Here is a 21,296-nt window from a genome sequence, read left to right on the forward strand (position 1 = left end):
TCTCGGTGAAACGCGAATCCACTGGTTCTCGAGCGCTTGCCAGCGAAAAAGGGCGGAGTAGCTTTACCACTCGCGAAACAACAACACCGTTTTGCTGTTTCGACTCACGAGTTTGTTTCTCTCTTCGCGGACAACAAGGTGTGCTAAAAAAATACAAGCGGACACTTTGTGGCCATTGCCTGCTAGCAACGACAACAACAACAACAACGAGGGAAAAGTCTTCCTTTTTTTCGTGTGGAAAGCTGGAGGAAGAACAGTGCCATTCTACCTTCTCCTTTCTTTCGTTCGTTCATTCGTTGGTTTCAGCGGGCTTTGTAACGCTGCTCGCGCCTCTTCATGCAGTTCAAAGTGTCACCGATTGTTCCCGAGGCCGGCGTGAGACAGTGGAAAAAAGAGAACACGCGACGCGGGTTCGAAGGTGGAGATGAGCTCCACCTCGAACGCGGACAATGCCACGGGGGCGACGCAGCCTTTGTGTGTAAAACGACAGAGGTTCCGCGACGCTGTCTTCCATCTATTTACTCCACACCTCTTTTTAACTTTTTCAACCAGTGTCGTAATCGAGAACAGTTTGCTCTGCACGCTGCCCTTTGTAGTTAGACACGTAGGGTGTACATCTCCGTCTGTCAGACATTCCAGATTATGTTCCGTGACCGTAAGACGTTCCTCGAACCGACTCCTAGAGCCAACGGTTTCACCGTTCTCTACTTTCCTGTCGCTATAAACCAGATTAATTTCGTGACCTTCTTAAGATAATGGCGGAGTATCCGTTCAAACGAACAATCGGTAAAAGAACGATCGAAAAATCTCGATAAATCCCGCCTCGGACAACTCCAAAGTCAAGCAGGAACGTGAGGTTCGAGGCGTTGCACGACTCTTAGAAAGCATGGAATAAAATCGTGATGAATCGTCGCGGTCCGACCACGGGGAACAGATACCCTGATAATGCAGCGACACTTCGACAGCTACCCTTATTTATGACCGTGAAAAGGGAAGCTTTGGTTTAATGGTTCGATCGTCGTTCCTTATTTTCCTCGGCAGAAGAAACTGCGGATAAGAAAACCACCTCCAGGTTGCAGACTACAGATCATGCATAGTTTGCATCGTGTCGTACTTTCGCATTGACAACTTTGTAGCTCGAACCCGTTCCACCTAAAAGCTGCCATACTCAGATTTCTGACATATGTATAGACGTGTTTGAAAGTTGGGAGATATCGATGTCGGTTTCGTGCTAGAAAGTCTCAGAATTTTCATTTATCAACGATGTCTTTCTTTTCTTTTTATAGTTCTATCAGGTTGCGCTTCGATCGATGGTGTTCCCTTCTGTTGCTCTTTGCCGTTTCTGTCTCTTCTATCCGTTTCATCTCTTTCGGCTGTTTCAATTTGTTTTTTAAGTACACTTGCGTTACGTCCTTTCATTACAATCCCTTCTTTGATGTTTCTGCGATAAACATTTTTTTAATATCGCTGAAATCCTTCTTACTTGCACCATTTCTTGTCGCAAATGTTTCGCGCTCAATGGAACTCGCTCGTCGATGTTCCTCGCTTTTTATCACGGAAATTCCTCCTGGAAAATCCTTTTCGCGTCCACCGGAGCTCCGAATCCGCTTCATCCTGATTGGCTGCCTCGATGACGGTGATATCAAAGAGAAGCTGGTAGATCATAGATTATTTCGTACTATTGATCCAGAGTGGACGCGGTAGTGCGTGAAACTGGAAAGGCAACGACCATGCACGTTCACGGAAGTTAGGTAGTTGGCTAGAAATGATTTTGGAGAAAGTGACCACTACCGACCGCTGACTGACCACAGGACGGACGCTGTTTCCGTCAGCTACTTGGTCAACGGCTAGTCACAAGTGTAAACCAGCTTCCGATATCCCGGCGCTCGTAAAGAATTAAGAGACAAGGTGTTGAGGTTATTAGATGTATAAAGAGAGAGACGCGTGGATAAATTATAAGGTAGGAAAATATATTTTAAATACGGAAGTGAAAGTACAAGTATGAAATAATAATTTGAGCTGGTCCAGATCCGCACGCTAACAGTGTTACCCTATAACTGAAAATGCCGAAGCCAACGTCGCCTGTCGACTGTTTATGTTCTGCCTTCGTCCCAGTCTTTTGTCTATCCTCTGTCGATGGCTTCGGTGCTTTAGAAAGCTAAACAGATCAGATGTAGGGTTTTCTTAGAAGTGGTGACCTTCAACACCCTCCCTAAAACTCTACATCCTTACAAACAATTATCTCCCAATATTTTCCCAACTCTTGTCGTAAATATCTGAACCTTGACTTCGTCAATGTCTTTACAAATACATTTGCCAGCCGCCTTTCTCTTTTCCATTCAAATTAATTTATTACTAAAAAAAAAAAAAAACTACGAGAAGACTAAAAAGACCAGATGTAGAATTTTCTTAGAAGTGGTGACCACTTCAACGCAAGGGAATCGTATTCGATTTCTAAGTTTATACATTCGAATGCATAGAAATCTGAGTAAAACGTCTTACGAAATATTGAAAGTTAATCGAGATAAACAACAGTATTCGGCTATGTTGAATATATATATATATCGGTAAAGAAGAGAAAATCTATTTCTGTTGAATGTTATAACGCGATGTAACGAAGAGTTCCGTTAGGCCAGCCTTATGCCACGGTCAAGAACAATCGCCATTTTTGAGAAACTGAATTTTAACGCTACGAGCATCTGCGTGCCAGCGCTCAGATAGTACGTGGGTTATTTTAACGGACTTACAGTACTATGTATTTTTAACGTCATCGCAGCGCTTCTCCTTGGCTCAATAGTAGAGACCTTGTCATAAACCTTGGAGTTTCCAAATGGTCACGCAACGAGACAATCTAACGGTTTCACAACTCGTATCTTCTCGAATATTCCACAGGGGTGTAAATTGCACCACCTTGGCGCGCATCCCCACGTAGCAGCACCGAGGCCTCGTTCTACCTTCCGAAGGTACAACGTGCAATGGGAGGGAGGATACGAGGAATTAAAAATGCTGAAATAGCGCGTTTTCGAAAGAGGAATTCCAATGGTAACACAGAAAAGTCAAGTTAAATCGCTATCTGTCTGCAAATCGGTTCGCACGTCGTTTGAGTATCGTGACAACGTCGCTGTCTCTGTGCACAGACATACACATACACATACACGCGTCAATTTTGCGCGAAAATACATTGAAAAATCACGACGCGTTTTTTTTTTTGTTTAACCAATTAGTCGACAACCAGTCGGTACATCTCTAAAAATGAATTGCAAAACGTTCGAACGTCGTAAATTTCATCGCATCGCGCCAGTTACTCGATGCTTTGATTTAGGATGTCGCTATATCGCAAACATTACACCTCTTGCTCCATAAATGGAAGCGAAGAAAAGAAAAAAGGATGAAACTGTTAGATGGGATTTGATCGTTTAGTCGCGATGAATCGCGCGTTTCTTATCGAAGTATTTTTCCCGTTGAGCGAACGAAATAAGGCGAGTACGTGTCGGACACGAGGAGAGTTCGTGATACGTTAACTAGAACACAGGAGCACAGAGCTGTGTTTCCACCTTTTTCGCTTCCGTTACCGGGACACCTCGCGAATTTCTCCTATTTTCCTAGCGCACAGTACCACGTCGTGGAGTTTTCAGCTCGTCACTACTCGTTAAAAATGTATATTTCGAGATATTATTTCAGAGAACGAAATGCGACAGCAATTTGATGGCGTGCTGATAAATTTATTTGGTGGGAACTATCGATTTTTCGTGCATCGACCACGAACTCCACTCCACGCTGATACTCTCACTGATAATTTCACTGCGTTTGACACACGTCCTCGATACTACGGATTTTTTCACAGCGAAGATGCAACCGAGAATCCTTTGAATCGCGTGAAAAATAAACACTCGACCTACGGCCTCAACGTTTAGAGGATGATTTTCTTCCGGAATATCAAGTAATTTTCCTTTTAACTAGCAAGTATCTTGTAACTATCGCTGTATTACCGTACGTCTGCTACAGAGATCGTTGTTAAACTACGCTACCAAGCAAGAGTCGATTCACGAGCGCAATGACGAATCGTATAAATCTCAGTGGGAACGTAGTCACGTTCTCTCGAAGACGAGACAAACCAGAAAGTCGATCTTATTAAAAGACTAGGCGATCGATATTCGTCTCGCGTGCAACGTATTCATCATTTTTCCGGCGGATACAGCAGCGGAGAAACGTGGATTTTCCAAGGCTACGTGTAACAATCGACCAGCTGGGACGCCGATTGTTCCGAGACGTCGATCGACCCGAAAGAAAATATAACCACTCGATGCATGCAGCGGCACCGATGAAATTGAGTTTCAAGCCTACGTGACGTTCCCTTCCGTGCCCTTTTTCCTGCTATCCGGCCGGGACGTTTAGGAAACGAAGCTGTCCGTCCTATTCCCTTGCAACTTCACCGCGGCATGCTACCACGCGTCGAAAGTTTGACTCGACGAACGCCAGCTACCGATAACGCGACGAACGCTTGGAGCTTTGCCGGTAGAAGCAAGCCGATCGGCGACGTAATCATCGATAAGGGAAAATTTACTACGAGCGGGGGATCGAATATCTGGTAAAAAATTCCGATCCTCTATATCGAAATCACGACGTCCTTTTTCATTAAAATTTCAAACATCAGAGTTCCCCATTCGCTTCAACATGCTTCAACTTTCATCGGAAAAACGAATTGGAAGGAACTTGGTCGCAGGTTGTCGTCGAAAAACGCCAACTTTGAATCGGCAGCAGCCAATCGACCCAAATTTTCTCTATGGCCGGTGACTCCAAAAATTCCATGGAACCTTGCAGCACGACTTTCCCTCGTCGAGGGTCGGATGGAAAAACAAAGCGACCCTCTGTCGGCGACAGTTCCACGGATCTCGAATCGAGTGTTTGTAATTCGCCCCTAAGCGGTCGGTCAACAGACCACGTTCGCGAAACATCGTTCCAATTTTCCATCGAGCGCGCTCGACGCTCCGTCTCGAGTTTCATATTGGTCGAAATCGACGAAGCCATAGTCGAGGTAGCTTTGGTGGAAAAATTCTAACGATCGTCGCGTCGGTAACAGCTGCAACGTTTCGGAATACGATTTCCCGTAAGAGCACGGGAAATAAGGTTGTAACCGATTCCACGTGGAGACGTCGATCGAAGATCGGCGATTTGCACGCGTCGTACGTTGAACACGCGCGTGTACCGTTACTGAGATCCGCAGCTGCTGTTGTCTCCGCGTAGAAGCTACGCGGAAGACGCTTTGTCTCGGTCGATCGGCCGATACTTTGCTATATTTTCCGCTCGATTCGAGCTGCCGCCTTCCTGCCGCCGTGGACATTTGTCAGACGGCGACAGTGCCCGTTGGAGGTAGTCTAGAAGAACCGAAGAAAGTGGAAGTTGTACGTACTTGAGAAGAGAAACAGAGTCAGTAGCCTGGGACCGAAGACTGGATTATCTGGATCGATTTCTCGCGAATACTCGTCCTCGTATCTTGAAATTTGGAGCTGGATCGAGCAAATGAACTAGCTCTGAAAGAGCGTGTCTACGAATAAATGCGACCGTTCCAACCGATCCTCGATCATCGTTACGTCGAAATGACACGAGATAAAAGATGGCGTCGTTACCAGCAATGTACCGACGCTTTCCAGATGCTTTATCCGAGAGTTATAGATCACGCGCCATTATATATCTTGCTCGCGATGCTGCACGTCTTTTGAGTAACAGCCGTATCATTCCGCGAGGCAATGCTCTAGAAAATACGTTTCTTCCCCGTACCGACACGCCGATGGATTTAACCACAGCTGCCGCGCGTTATAGCTACTCCACGCGTTATAGCTAAAGTAGCATTGTCTTCGACAAAGAGCAAACGCCTTTTCGTGTTACGAGAATCTCATTTGCTTTGATTTTCGTCCACGCGTCTCTCTTTCCAATCTTCGTTCGATATTTTATTGCACGAGAAACGCGATACACTCATCGGAGAAGACAGACTCGCGACAAAAAGACTCGTGCGAAAAATACCGCGAAAATCGAGACACCATGGCGCGGTGGAAGATAGCGCGGCTCGCGTGGCCGGTCGTTGACAAATGGACGCGAGCCAGAGAGGGAAAACGGGCAGCAGTCAGCCGGACAGAGTGACAGGGTGTAAGCTGACTCGTAACTTTCGCAGACGGTTACGCAAATTGCTCTCTCAGACAGCGCGTCTACGTTTCGCGAGGGTGGTCGCGATTTATGGAAATTGGAGGATTCTCGTTGAGCCTCTGCTCCCGTCGCGGTTATCGTCGACGCGTAAGCGACGCGGTGAGTGGCGGTAACGATCGTCGGATTCGATGTAATCGACGGTTCATTGGCGAATTCTCTGGAATTCGCGACGAAACAGCTGATCGTTTATCGAGCGGTGAAATAGCTAGAAAAAGGGTAGAACGAAAGTGGACGTGTCGCGTGCGAAAATTGGCTATAAACCGTAGGGTCGGTCGCGTGTAATCGTACACCCGGAGTTCCTTGTTGCTTTGGAAGCTGTTTGGCCGATACCCAAGACACTCGGAACAATTCGTTTCGCCCGAGAAAATGAAAGTTTCTTTTCCCGTGTAAAACTTGTACAAGGTATGTGAGTCTGATAGAAGTTGATTCTACGAAGCTCGTGGGACTAAAGCTTCGCTCGTTTCAAATCGTCGAATCGGTTTAGCGAAGATAGTTGGAAGACAAAGACGATATCTTTAGATAATACTACATCTTACTAGATTTTACTAAATTTTGATAACTAGATTCTACCGTAAGGGGACGATAATTTGTTAATTTTAAATCCCTGTACGCTGGAAAGTCGAAGCGTGAACAGTAGCCTCGTCGAAGAATAAGCGAGCAAATTGATATGCTGCATTTTCGCGTAATGGACAGGCGGCGAGTTAAGAAAGTTGTCGCTGGTTAATTAGCACCCGACGCAGCCGTGATTTAATTACGGGAAAAAGCTTGGCGTACGTGTGATACGATTTTTTTGCCCCGAGCTGGCTCGTCCTCGTGGAAAAACCCGATGGATCTGGTAATGAATACCGTTGCACTCCGCGATCGTAATGGTATGCATAACGAACTGCATTGTACACCGAGCAATCGTGTCGCAAAGTTTTTTTTAAGCTTGAAAAAAAGAAAAAAAGAAAGAAATAAAGAAACGACAAGGCGAAAGAAGTCCCGCTGGTGCAAAAAATGGTACACGAGCATTAATTACATTTGTTAAGGGCCCAGTACATAATTACCGTAGGTTTTTGAAGCCTCGAAGCTAAGTTGAAATCAACGACGCAATGAATTTACGGTTACGCGGTCGTTGAGGCTAGCAGGTGCGAAAAGGAGGACGTCGATGTTAACGAGGAAGGACGACGCGTAAAAGGATACTCTAGTTTAGACCGGCCATATTTTGGACCAGTTACAAACGACGACGTTAAGCTTGGGCCGTGGAAACCGAGCTAACTAATCGATGAAACTTCGCTGGAATATTTAAATGCAAATTTACAACTTCGAGTAGGTTACTTCTTAAAATCGTGCTTTCGTCGAACAAAAGCTGATACATTGCGAAGTTACTCTGGTATCTTCGTTACAGCCGGACAACTCGGAATTGCCGAGTCGCGAAAAAAAGAAGGTGAACGTGTCTATTGATTCCACGATTCACGTGGATTTGCGTGTAAAACCGCGGAATCGTTAGCGGAGAAAACAATGGCAGTGCGACGAAATTCGAGCGAAATGACGTGTTCAGCCTGCGGAGAACAATAGCCGAAGGATCTTCGCATTTCCACCGGAACTCAACAGGTTTTTATTCGCGGCGACTGGTAACGCGTCGTTTATGAGTCCGTGGCCCGATAAATCTATCGTTATCGTCGCCGATCCTGTTCTTTATAAAAAAGAAAAATGCCTCGTTCTCCGGCGAATTTCCATCTATTTGCACCGTCGAGCAGATGCGTGAGCGGTTTATTCGCGGACCAACGAACAATAGACAGATAAAACCATCGACTAAAAGCGGCCCCTCGCAACCGGCCGTGCTCGCGAAACATTCGTCGATCGTGGCTTCGATTTATCATCGAGAACCTCGAATAAACCATCTCGACGATTCTGTTCTTCTGTCCGTTTCTCGCCGCAAGAAACTTCTTCCAGCCTCCTTGGAGAGATATCGAGCCGATCGCACGAGTATTCGTCAAAGAACGATTTGATTTCGATAGACTTCTGTTTGATTTCTGGATACATCGAATGTATATTTCAGAGGTTGGTATCGGCGGTGGTATCGAAGTTTAGTTTCTTGCCGGGCTGTTGCCATGTACGTACGTTAGAAACGGCGATACCGCTGCGAATGGTGAAGGGTTGGTTAGAGTTTGCGTGCAAAGAGGACCGGATGATTAATCGCGTTTTCGAGCTGGCTCGTGCTTCGTTGTTGCTGCGCCGTTTTGGGAGAATCCGGCTGGCAACGGTGCTTTTGTTGTATCTACTCCGACGGTGTTTTGTATTTTTAAATTCACCTCCCTTCGCCGGCAATATAATATTTTGAATAAGCTACGCGGATGAAAAAGATAAAATACACCGACGTTGCGCTAAAACGAAACGACCCACTTTCGATGGAATAAACGAGAGAATTGCATGTAAACCGGACGTCTCAAAGTCCAAGTTTATTCAACGTACGAAACACCATCCTCTCGGATAGCTACGCCATGAACGCGCATGAAAACGCTGTTGTAACGAAACGTTTCGGAAATCACGTGAGAAGCGACGACAAGGTTTGTCATTCGGTAAACGGCGAACGGAAAGCTTTTATGGCAAATTGTATTTCGGTCGAGAGGCACGTTGTTGAATACGAGCCCGTCGGAAAACAAAAGACCAAGTAACATCGCTCGATATTTCCTGGCCCACGGAAAATGAAATTCTCGCGTTCGCTCTCATCCTGCACACTCCAACGTTCCCTCGTTCACGTTAATTTATTTATCTTTGTTACCGCGGCGATGTTTCGGAGATCAACTTCGTCTGCAAGAAACAAGGAAAAGGATACCACGGAGAAGATGTTCCCCTTTACTTTCGGCCTCGACGCGAGCAGGAATTTTCAGGAGCTTCCATCGAGCCAACTCTAGGAATTGGGTGCTTTCGCGACGAGATTTTACACCCTCGTAAAACCGGTTATCGAGAACGTGGTCCCGATTCGGAGCTTCCACGTTTGCTCTTTTCGTTGAAACTTTGCGAACTCGTGTCTCTAAACAATCGCAGGCTACGTAAGGGAGCAATCCGTAACGAGGAAGTTCCGCTTGCCCATTAATTAACCCGATAATAACTCCATCCCCCATAAACCGGGAATTTTCTTCGAGAAAAGACTCACGAGCTTGTGAATTCTTCCCAGAACCTATCGTATCGTTCATCGAGGTTTCCCAAAGTTTATTGGATTTGCTACCGCCGCCGGATACTACCGAATTCGTGCAACGATGGCGAATCAGAGCGCCGGCGAAGAGAAGTGCGCTCCGTCCGCTGGACAAACACGATTTTCGGCTTTCAACGGGGACGAGAGTTCTCATCTTGGTTCGTTAGGGCGATAAGTAAGAGGAACGGTCGCCTCCAGGGTAAAGGGACGCTGGGATTTTCGAATTACCGATAGCAAAAGAGACCGAGGAAGCGAAAGAAGGAGAGAGAGAGAGAGAGAGAGAGAGAGAGAGAGAGAGAGAGAGAGCGTAGGTTGGCTCTCTTGGACGCGAACTAATCTCTTTAATGCGGCCTTAAACTGGCCGCCTCGGACTGTCGAGGGGAACGAGTGGCCCTCGAGACTCGATAAGCCCTAAGAAGGAAGGATTAATCCCCGAGAAGAATATTCAATTGTGAAATTCGCTTTCTCGGATAATTGTTATCCGGCGTTGGTATCGCGTTGCGCAATTACCACTCGGTTGTCGCGGTTAATGTGGCGGAAGGGCGGAAAGAAAACGCGGCCTGGGAGGCAAATAACCGGGGAATGGTGGGCGAAAGAAACGCTTTCAGCGTTTTCTTCGTTACGCGATGCATTCTGCCGGGAGAAGTTGAAAATGCGGCGAATCGCGAGCTCGCTTAATTTCCGTGGCGCGTGAAATTAGGTGATTCGGGCGGGGGCTGGTCCGCGCGTAATGTTGTTCCATATCGCGCGAGAAAAAGCCGAGAATTTTAATTAACGATCCGAGTGCCCAGCCCTCGTGACGTCGAAAGAACACGTCGACTTTCGAAAACAGAACCCGACGCTCTCCTTCGTCGATTCTATTAAACTTCCGCGTTACAACGTTACAGAGGAGACGGTGAACTTTCGATTACACGCCTCCCGGAGGAAACCGTGTCTATTTTCTAGCGACAACGAAGGCTTATCGAAGTTTGGTAAAAAAAACTTGGGTCGCAAACGAAGAATCGTTTCTAGCAATAAAGCGAAGAATTTCGCTCCAACGTCGCCGTAATTGGATCGGAGAACAGGCGAATTTTTAGTCGCAGCAATACGCGAACCTCGACACGTTCACGCGGAACGCGCCGTGGCTACGCGAACGAATACGAGAATCTGTTGAATAAAGAATTTAAAAACTTCCCTTTGAATGTCGGGTACAAAAATATATGACCTAATTTACGTTGGGAACGACAGAGCCGAAAAGAGGAGAAAGAAATTCGATCCTTGGAGGACCGACGGATCGATTTGGAAGATTAACTGCTCGAGTAATTGCATTTAGAGGAATCGGCGGCCAAGCTTGGCAGACCGACGACTTCCAATGGCTCCCACTATTTTTCCTCGAGAGACGTTACAAGATTGTTAACCGTGAAACGAGGCTCGCCTTGCCTCTTGTAGAACCTTTGCCGTACGTTCTTATCACGGTACCATGTGGAGCATAGAAACTCGTCAACTGGCAATGGAAAAATGCGCAAGAAACACGACAAAGTCACCTTGTCAGATCGATCTCGCGCCTTTCCATATTAGGTTCAAGCTACGACTCGACGATATCGAAACAGCTCCGTAAGAATATCGATCTACATCGTCATCGTCCTTTCCAACATACAAAAGCGAATCGAAGATGATAATTTCAGTGTCGCCTGTTTCGGTTAATTCGCCGCGGAGACTTTCGTGTAATCTATTGGACTTTAAATCGAAGATTAATCGAGCACCGAACGTGTCCAGAGACCATAAACGAAGATCTTATCTGCCCAGAAGAGGAGGAAGATTAGGAAAATTCCTGGGGAAGATGGTGAACGTGAGAACGGAATCGAGGCACGGGCCACACCGTTCATCGTATATATCGGGATCTAAATAACGTTCTGACGTTTTAAACCGGCACGATCGGCCTTTCTAGCCTTTATCTCTTGAAAATTTGATATTCCTATTCGCCGTAGCCCGTAGGTCATCTATTAAAGGTTTGCCCGACTCGCTATCGGGACTCCCTTTTATTAACACCTTTTCATGATCACGATTAAAAGGCTTTCTCGATCGATTCATCGATTTTAAGCAACCCGAAAGAAGATTAAATTAAGCTACTTTCGACCAGGCCAATGACCAACAACGAGCTCGGTATTCCGATCTTCGACGAAGATCGCTCGTCGTTTCTTCTTTAGACACCGTTTCTACGTAATGGATATCGCATGAAATAAAAATATCGGATGGCCATTCGCGTGTGGAAGAGAAAACTCGTTCATTACCAATGACCCTGACCTAACAGAACCATGACGACTAACAGAACCATGGGGCAAGTTTTTGTCGTAAGTCACCCCTCGCGAATCCTTCCCAGAGCCGTTCATCGGTTAAAACGTAACAGTCTCTCCTAGTTTTCGGTTACTTTCGTGTTTCATAGCCGTTTAGACGGTGAGTAAGGTTTGCGCGAAACTCGTGCTTCGGTGTATTACAGCCGCGACTACGAGATCCGAGGCTTTCGAGCTTAAAGCGTATTTAGCAGTAATAACATTGGTAGCTGCGAGCAAGTTAGGGGAAAATATAGGACAGCTAGAAATCGCAAACTGAAAAGTTTGGATGGATGTAGAGTTTCTGTGTGCGTTGGCAAGGTAATTAAATGTCGTGAAAGTACATAGGCGGAAAGGGGTAGTCAGAGCGAGAGAAACGCATTCGACGAAGAAAGAGAGCGAATGCTTAAACGCGAGAGCGTATGCATACAAAACGGTCACGTTGTATCCGCCCGTGAAATAAAGCCGCGATATTGTTAGCTCTGCTCTACAGGTACAAAACCTCTTGGTACATATGCATTACACACGTAGTAGAACACGGACAATAGCCATTGAATTATCGTTCTCCGAGCGATAGCATCGACTCGGCCTTATCGCCAGTTTCGCGACACGACCGGACCACGGAAAAGTAGCCGACCTATATCATCCGTACAAATTACACTGGCGATCTCACGCAGTCTCTCGAAAGCCTCGGATACCTAAAAACCACCCCCTCTGGGGAGAAACACCGCGCGTGTCGCGTTCGCGCATCGCTAACGTGTCGAAATCAAAACCGTGAATGATTGGCTTACTGTGAACCATTGCAGCCCGCTCCTGCCTCGTATGCCGTGGATCGTCTCGCGGATCATCGGAGCCGGCTGAACAGCTGTCACGAGGCTGGCAAAGAGCTCGAAGGACGCGCGACTAAGAGAAGAGAGATAAAGGAAAGAGAGGAAACCGGTCCGCTAATACACCGTGCCGCGCTCGTCGACCAACTGCGTGGCTTTGCGGCCGCCGCGAGTGTCGAGCCGCGCTCATCGCCGAGCTCGACTCTGTTCGGCTCCGTTCGGCTCTGTTCGACTTCGGTATTCGGCGGTATTCGGCCGACCACCGAAATGCGTCGAGCGCGGCGCACTCCCTTGCCGGCTAGCCGGCAACTTTCACGGGGGATGCGTGGACAGAAACGGAATTAAATTGATTAGGATCTTCATCGGATCCCCGGGACACACGAATTACCTCCACCAGCTGCATATTATGCCCGACAGTACGATAGACTCAGCCATAAACCTCTGCGCGGACAGAAACGCCTCGCGTAATTCGATTTGCGCGCCGATTCGCGTCCGGCAGGACAACGCGCGTGCTACGTTCCATCGAGCGCGTTTCGGGATGTTGATTTTTCGGCTTGTCTAGGATTAACTCGATTCTTCCGCGATGTTGCAGCGATATACATTGTTCGTAGATTTGTTGGAGAGCTGGGAACGCCCAACTGCTCTTCGGACACTGTTAATCGTATCGTGCGAATTATTTAAGCCATCTCCATTATGGACGATAGTAGCTGGAGATATTTGGGTTATGAAATCTGTGAACGAGCTTCGCGGTGTGTATATATATATGTATATTTACTATCTATTACTTAACGGGACGCTATTTCAACTTTCATAGCCATTATATCGCAGAGATCTCGTGGAGAAGATACTTCTTACCCCAATTTAGGGGATCTTTCTGTTCGTTGGCCGACGTCGAAGAAAAAAGCCGATAAGAAAACAGACGCGAAACGGATGGTTCCGGCCAGTAGACTATCATTCCGTACACGCTACGGTTAATTACACGTACGTCCTCGGTTCTCCTGTCGTGTAATTCCCTTGGTTCTTGAGAAAAACGTAGCATCTCGGTGAAACTGGATCTCGAACGAGCATCTCGACTCAACGGATAAAAATAACGGTTCGCTTGCAACCCTGTATATTATTCACGGTGGATATGAATTATTTACGAAAGTCTCCAAGTAAAGTTGGCCAATTTTTACGGAGTACCGCCTTTGTTCGATGGAATTATTCAATTGCAACTTCCGATTTGAATAAATCTTTCCGAACGTTTCCTTTTTGTTCTCGTATATCTATGTAACCGTAAATCATGCGATCGCGCATGCAATTGAAAAGCGTGGATAATTAAAACTGCATCTCGTGCAAGTTCGAGTCGGCGGAACGAAAATACTCGTGGCTGTAAAAATCGAAACGTCGTACAATGCGCGGGGAGACGGTGAACGAATTCCACGCATAATAGCCGAGACTGCAGACATCTGGGTTCTACGTTATGACGCACGTATTCCAATCACCTAACGCGCTCCATAATTCGGCTGCTCAAATCCCGATGCTGTCGGATTGGCCTGCATAATGATGCGTTGTAAGGGTAACATACGTCCCTCTATAGTCCTCCCTCTTGTCTCTAAACACGTGCAACTTGATACGAAAGACGATCGATCTCGCGCTACGCCAGCCACGAGCCTCCAAAATCTAAATAAACCCGGCCACCTAAACTCGAAAGCAACTCCTTGATTTCGCTGAACAATCCGTCGTAAGTTGTAAAGCGCGTGACGACTACGCACGATGATTCACGGTTTTTTTACGCGAGGGAATAAGAGGAAACAATGGTGAAGGAAGGTGTTAAGCAAGAATGTAACCGGTTGCCGTGACCAGGGTGCGAAAATCTGCCGTGAGATTGATTCGATCGACTCGAGGAAGCTTTGAAACTTTGTGGCGAAGCCCGGCAGGTTCGTTTAATCGACAATGTGCCAGGCGAGTTCGTGGGAGAGACCAGGAGAGAGCTGCAGGTTCGTTAACTGGAATCGCGTTCTTCGCATTGTCGCAGCGATTGCGCAATTTCCAACGTGAACTTTGTCGCACCACGGAGTTTAAACAACGCCTTCGAGGCCAACACTCGCGTTAGTCCTCTCCAATTACGGAGCTTCCGGTCTGAACGCGACTCGTCGCGCCGCGCCGTGTTTCCCGTTCGTTTTCGTTGTTCCGAAGCGACTCCGAGGTCTTCCTTCGATTAAAAAAAAAAAAAATCCCGCGTGTTCCATCAAAGTCGACCACCTTCTCGGCCCACGTAATCCAATGAATAATTCAAGCAATCTAAATGACGTTCGAAATGGAGAAAACCAAGGTAATTCTACGGGTTTTCTATCAAACCGTTCGACTAGAACGCGTGTCTGCAAGCTGTGTCGTAGCTAGGTGGTTTATACGCGGTCAGGTTACCGGTTTTAAGACTCTTTAATCTTTTAAGGACCGAGCTTTAATCACCGGGACTTATACTTTCTTAAAGAGCACTCTTTTTTCACTCGGAATTCTATCCCTCGGTTCCTTTCAGTTTCTTTTGTCGTTGTTTTTTCGACGGAGAAGCGCAGGTTTTTGGAGCGAACTGTTAACAAAACGCTCGTCTATTTGTCGATGCTCGTATTGTAAGCGATCCGCGTAGTACAGGCAAATTTTCAGTCAGTTACATTACGCCAACAACGAGTACACAAAGCTCGATTATATCTGTATAACGATTTCGAGCGGCTTATTGCTTTGTCGACCGTTTATTATCGAATGGATCGGGGAAAGCGGATTCGGCCAGCCGGATCCGAAAAGCCGACAGCTAATATTTTTACCGGGCGCGCAATGAAATTTCGCGCAATCTGTCCGTACCTTTCTCCTGAACCGCGCGACCGTGTTTTCCGCCGTTGTTCGACCCGCTGTGCACCGTACAAAAATGCGCGTGAAACGATAAAAAAAGTAACGTTGCGTTAAAGGCTCGCCGAAACGAAATTTTCCGCCGTGACGAGCATACACGACAGTCGAATACAGGCTAAGTTCGTTCAGTGAATATTATTTTAACGAGGTTCGCTTGCGTCTATCCTCCGATCGCGATTCAAACCACACCGCGTCATCGCGCTGCTTCGTTTGTTCTTGGTTTATTTTAGAAGATCTCGCATAACTTTTCTCGTGTTCAGCGCTGCAGCTCGCTGCCATAGTACGGCCGCGATTTATTTTAGAAGTAATACAGTGGAAGTTGGTTTGTATGAAGTACGGTTGATACGATCGCGCGAGCGTAAATTCCCTTTCGTAAAATTAAGTAGGTACACGCTGATTAATTGGCTTCTCGACTCGGCGTATTCATTGTTTCGTGAATCATGGCTAAGGAACGAGCAACTATTCGACATCGGAGAAGAAATTTTATCATTTCCTTCGCGCAACTCTCATAGCACCCGTCCGAGAGAAAACCGAAAAAACAGGTAACGCAGTAAGAAGAATTTCCAGGAATTTTCTTTCCTCTGACCCAGTTTTACGACGAGACCAGCGACCAGAGACAGGTTATGCTAGTTAGCTTGCCTGGATAATGAATGGTGCGCAAATGTCAACGGAACCAGCTCCACCTCCACTCGACGCGCTCCTATCGATACGAGTTATTTACATAAGTGTTTCGCTCGTATCGTACACGGGAGATATGCCATTAATCGCGGTAACAAGAACGAAATCGATGGGATCGAGGAAAGACGTGGATCGTGACTCGATAACGCGCGGGCGAGCGATTCTCCCGGAGAAAGGTGGATCGCTCTTGAAAATCGTTATCAAATTTACTCGTCCGGCAATTGGGTCGGTGATGTTTTTCCAGCAATTTCTGCTCCACCAGTTTTTACGTTGCTCTTTGTGTTCCCCGGCCTTTTTGATGCCTCCATTGATCGACTCTATACATACTTCATCGCTGATTGTAATTGGACCGTTCCAAAAATGGGACGGAGAGGTAATTATCAAAATTGAAGAGAGTTGATTGAAGCCGAATTGCATTCTACTCGGAGGATTTCTTGGAAAAAGGGACGATAATGTACGGTGAAAGCTATCCCACGACACTCGAAACGCGTTCCACGAGTATTCCTTAAACAAAGGAGTTTCTAGGACCCTCGACCGGGTCCCCTAATTTCCAAAGTCGAAGGAAAACAGACCTTCTGCTCTCGTAGCTCTTTCCCACAATCGCACTCGTCTCTGGTTTACCACGACTATACAACCATATCTGTTTCCATGCGCAATGAAGACAGTTTCGTGTTTATCGTTTTTCGAGGATCTCGGAATCGCGTAACATCTCTTCGAGATCTAGTTCGCTGATCTGTCGGATCTCGACGTAGTCGGTTGGGAAGAACCTTGGATCGAAGGCTTCACGCAGGGCTGGAAGCTCGTGCGTGCTCGCCGATTGACGTGGGAAGATGGAAGCGTGTAATTGAGCGAGTGAAAATGATCACGTTTCCTTCCTCCGTCGAATTCCTGGCTCGTGGAAACGTCATAATTTCGTTTCGCCCGATTCCACGACCGTCTTTCAACGCGATCTTTCGTCTTCCAGACGAGAGATAAGTCTCTACGCCCGCGTGCAACTCTGGCTCGCGTGAAAATTGGGTCGCATTTCGAAATTCTCGCCAACTAATTAACGAAACTTCCCGATACGTGCAGCGCGTAATATTCGCGCTGAAATGGTGCCGGTGCCGGTCTTGCGTTCGAAATATTCTATAATAACTTGGAAGTCTCCGTTCGGTGATTTAATTTTACGAAATAGCACGATTATAACGAGTATGCACGGGTATTCGAACGTAAATACTTTTGCGATAATCGAATTTCACGACTCTTTATGTCGTTAGCAGTACTTGATCGGATCCAGGGGACGATATGTAATCGGTAATTATCGGTCGATTCTATGCGATTATTTCCAGGGAATATTTTAGCAGGCGACCGCACGGTAATCCGATAACGGCATTCACGAGCGTGTCCCTTCGACCAAAAGCGAGCCGTTGCCTCGTTACGTCGTTTTTACCGCGCGAGAAACCACCGACGAGCGAAATAAACTCGAAATATCGTCGAGCCGGTTACGTGGCTCTGCGGTTTGCGTATTAACCGCGTTGCTGTTGCTTTCGTTATCATTTCTGCCTGTGTAACTATGCCGCTTCAACTATGTCAAAATCGATTTTCGTAGGACGAGCAACAGAACGAGAGGATCGATCGGAAAAGCGAGGAAGACGCGATCCTCGTCTGAGTATTCTATGAAAAAACTTTGAGGGAAACGGGCCACTCTCGACAAGAGAGAGAGAGAGAGAGAGAGAGAGAGAGAGAGAAAGAGAGAAAGTGATTCTCCGTGCTACTCGGAGCACAAATTGCAAGGAAAGTCGGGACACAAAAACGCGCGTCATCCATAATCGTTTAGGACGTTCGAAGAGCGATCACAGGTCGTTCTCGGTCGTCCACGCTGTTACGATGGCGGTGGCTTCCGTCGTGAACAGGGGAAAGTTGTTCGGCGTTTAATTTAAGCCGCGTCGCTAGAACGACCGACCGAACTCCTTAACCCGTCGATCGCGACGTCGTTAAATAGTTTCGTCAGGGGACTCGGGTAGACGAGTGTCGCGCGCCGAACGAAACTCACAGTTAGATGCGGCTGAAAGATAATCTCCCAATGAGATCCACGTAATTCCGAAATGTGGATGTATCTACGCCGAGCGCCGAACCGTTCGGTTAATTAAACCCACTGACTGAAATCATTAAGATAATTGCACTCGTACCAAGAGCGTCGAGGAAGCCCATATCGAATCCCAGCTCCAATGAAACGTTCCGCCGTTCGAATCTGTTAGCCCGAAACGCGGGCCCATTGGTCGATAGGGAATGGGAAATATTTTATTATCGGCAGATTGCGAGGTTCAGGCCCGCGGCCAACGTTGATTGATAAATTAATGGGAAACGAACGAACGCAGCGTCCCGAACCGTTTAAACGACCGGTTGTCGCTCTCAGCTTCTCTCTTTCTCTTTCTCTTTCTCTCTCTCTCTCTCTCTCTTTCCCTCTCTTTCTCTCTCTCTCTCTCTCTCTGTTTCTGTTCTCTCGCTACTTGACAAGAAACATTTTATTCCCGCGTTCTTTCTGCTTCCGTTCGCCCCGTGGAAATGCGTGTTTTTTAATTACTCGCGGTCCGCGACACAATGCTGTGCCGTCGTGAGCGATCGACCAAACTTGACAGTCATTTACTTCTTTTTCTTTCGTCCGCTTTTTTTTCTTAACAGGAAACAGAGCATTCACGGGCAGACAAACGCTCGTTACTCGCAGCAGGTGCCGCAGCGGGTCTGGACGAACAAGAGTCTTCGGACCACACCAGTCTTCGGCACTGTCGTGACACGAAACAGAGCCACGTTGATTGCAGCGTGGAAAAAAAATAGGACCTTTGTGTATGGTTTAAGTCGATGCTCTCGTATTCTCAGTTCGTTTTCGCCGTGAAAAATAAACAAACCGGTCGGATACCGTATTCTTCCTCGAGATCGACGATGATTATTCTCTTTTCCTCTCGTGGATTTCCCCAGAACTTTACGATCTCGTGACGTTGCGCAGAGAATGGGAAAGAAAGTGAATCTAATGGCGTTTTGGGCGTCGTCGACGAATCGACGTTTCGTGACGGACGTTCGTGCACTCGCGGGAAAACGAAAGTGAACTCGCGCGTCACTCGCTTTTTAGTTGCTAAACGTCACGGAAGAATTCCCGAACGTATCGTGATTTTTCACCAGCCGGAACAGACGAGCGATCTCTAATTCTATCGACTGAAATTTCGTTCGAGGCCGGCGGGAATTGGGAACCTAGTTTCCCCGCAATGAAATTATATTGCGAGTAAGTTAAATATTATTATTTCCCAGTTATGCTCTGCCTCTGCTTCCTAGTCCACAAACTCCTCCCCCTCGGTGAAGATAATTCTTGAGTGGCTGAGAGCGAAACAATGGGGCGAGTATTTCTACGACCTACATTTCAAGCGAGCATTTGATATTTAAATACGTGGCCTGAAGCTCGACCCGGCCTTTACCTTGATTCCTTTAATCAGTACCCGATTTCCTGGCGTCTTTTCGCGGACAAAGAAGAACCCGCGTCCGCCTATGCTCGACTATCGCGCTCCGTTTGTTCAAAACCGATGCAACGTAGGATCGATCGCGTAACCGCGACCACGGAGCAAAAATAATATGAGAGAACGTCGGTAAAATTCGCCGTTCTCGTTCGTCTCGACGATGGTGTCGGTCGAAGTTCCAAAGCAAACACGAACTTCTGACGAAACACCTGATTCGTTGAACGTGGCCACCCCTGTTGAAGAGAAAAAAGGTCCTGGCGCTTCGTCACGAACACGCGCGTCACACAGAGTTCGACCGGCGGCTACATACAAGGACTGACTCATAATTCAGCGTTTATTGAACAATGGCCTGTGGTTACTATAGGAACGTGACGATGGAACGACAACAACAGCACGCAATCGCCACAACCCTGGGCTATAGACATCGGCGTCTACCTCCGTCTCGAGCCAAGCCAATTTCTATGGATCCGTTCGACGATCAATGGATATAGATTTCGTTCTTTAGTAGGTGTCGTTGAAAGATCGCCGCGGAATGACGCGATAAAGCCCCAGAGAAATCGATTTCCACGCGTTTGCCCTTATCATCCGGAGGCCAGATACGTCTCATTGACGAAATGTGGCTTTTTTACGTGGATGGCTTTGGACGCGTTCTCCGAAGCATCCTCGAGGCTACGAACATCGATACGTGCCGCCGCGTCTACTTCATCTTAACGGGCTTTTGACGAACGACAGAAGCGACAGAAGCTATCGACGAAAAGAGAGAAAAAGAAAAAAAAGAAACACGAAAAGAGCGGTTAGTTCGCGTTAGGTTTCGAAGCTGTGCGTTTCGTCGATAGAATAATTCCCCTGGTACGAAATAGCTGGGAAAATCGATTCGGAAAGGACTATTTAAATCAACGAAACGATCCGAATTTCCAGCTAACCGATTGTTTCCTCGTGGTTTGGTTCGCGGTAGGGGACCGGCCAATTAACCGGGCATCTTTTATCCAATTAACGCGAAATCCGTTTGTGTAGTCGGCACAGCCAGGCATCGATTACGCCAAAGTTTGACGAATGCCAGCTACATTTGCAATTGCGCTTCGCGTTGACAAAAGCACGCGCTGTGTTACTGGTCGTTTGCAACGGACCAAATGTAGTTAATCGTTCAAGTTTCGATGATTACCAAGTTTCGATAGAACTGTTTTCGAGAGTACACCTCTGTATCCACGCATGCAGCCGCGAGCAACCTGTAATTTCTCTCGTTATCGGGATCGATCGGGTCCACGATTAAACACGAACCGTGAACGATAAGCATCTGTTGCGAATGCCTGTAATATCTTTCCATATCGACCTAAAAGCGTATTAGTATCTCGCCTCGTAAAACTTCCCACCGAGATACCGGCGAACCATGATTATAGACGTGAAGTTACTCGCGTGCTCTTTGGTCCCGTTCCTTTCTCCGCGGGCGTTAACTCGCCGTTTATACCTTGTCACCTTTCCTAATCTACCTATCTAGTTCGACTATGCTTCTGTTTCGGTGATTTATCTTGCCGCGTTAACGAAGAAATCAGACTGTAATTCCAATTCTTGTACCTCGGTGGAAACTCCTTGTAACTGCTAGACCACTTTACCAGCGAGGTTCAAGAACGATTAATCAGGGCATAGTGTCGGTAACTGATAGGAGCAGATTGTTCCTTAATTAAACCTATTTTACGATTCGACCTAACGAGATCAGATCGTCGAGCTACCACGTTTC

At 47.0% G+C, this 21,296-nt stretch overlaps 1 protein-coding gene across 10 annotated transcripts in view; it reads right to left on the bottom strand.

Moving 5' to 3' along the window:
* LOC122571907 (putative uncharacterized protein DDB_G0271606) overlaps nt 1-21,296 on the bottom strand; it is a 106,077-nt gene that overhangs the window by 42,381 nt on the left and 42,400 nt on the right. The window contains exon 1 of one of the 10 annotated variants that reach the window (XM_043736219.1): nt 12,480-12,659. The exons of 8 other annotated variants lie outside the window; for them this stretch is intronic. In XM_043736219.1, the coding sequence (XP_043592154.1) occupies nt 12,480-12,536 (57 nt within the window). In that variant the 5' untranslated portion in view covers nt 12,537-12,659. Of the gene's footprint in view, nt 1-12,479; nt 12,660-21,296 lie in introns of those variants that run through there. One more of the 10 variants, XM_043736216.1, reaches the window with a different exon arrangement.

Source organism: Bombus pyrosoma, linkage group LG10, assembly GCF_014825855.1.
Source record: "Bombus pyrosoma isolate SC7728 linkage group LG10, ASM1482585v1, whole genome shotgun sequence".
NCBI lineage: Eukaryota > Metazoa > Arthropoda > Insecta > Hymenoptera > Apidae > Bombus > Bombus pyrosoma.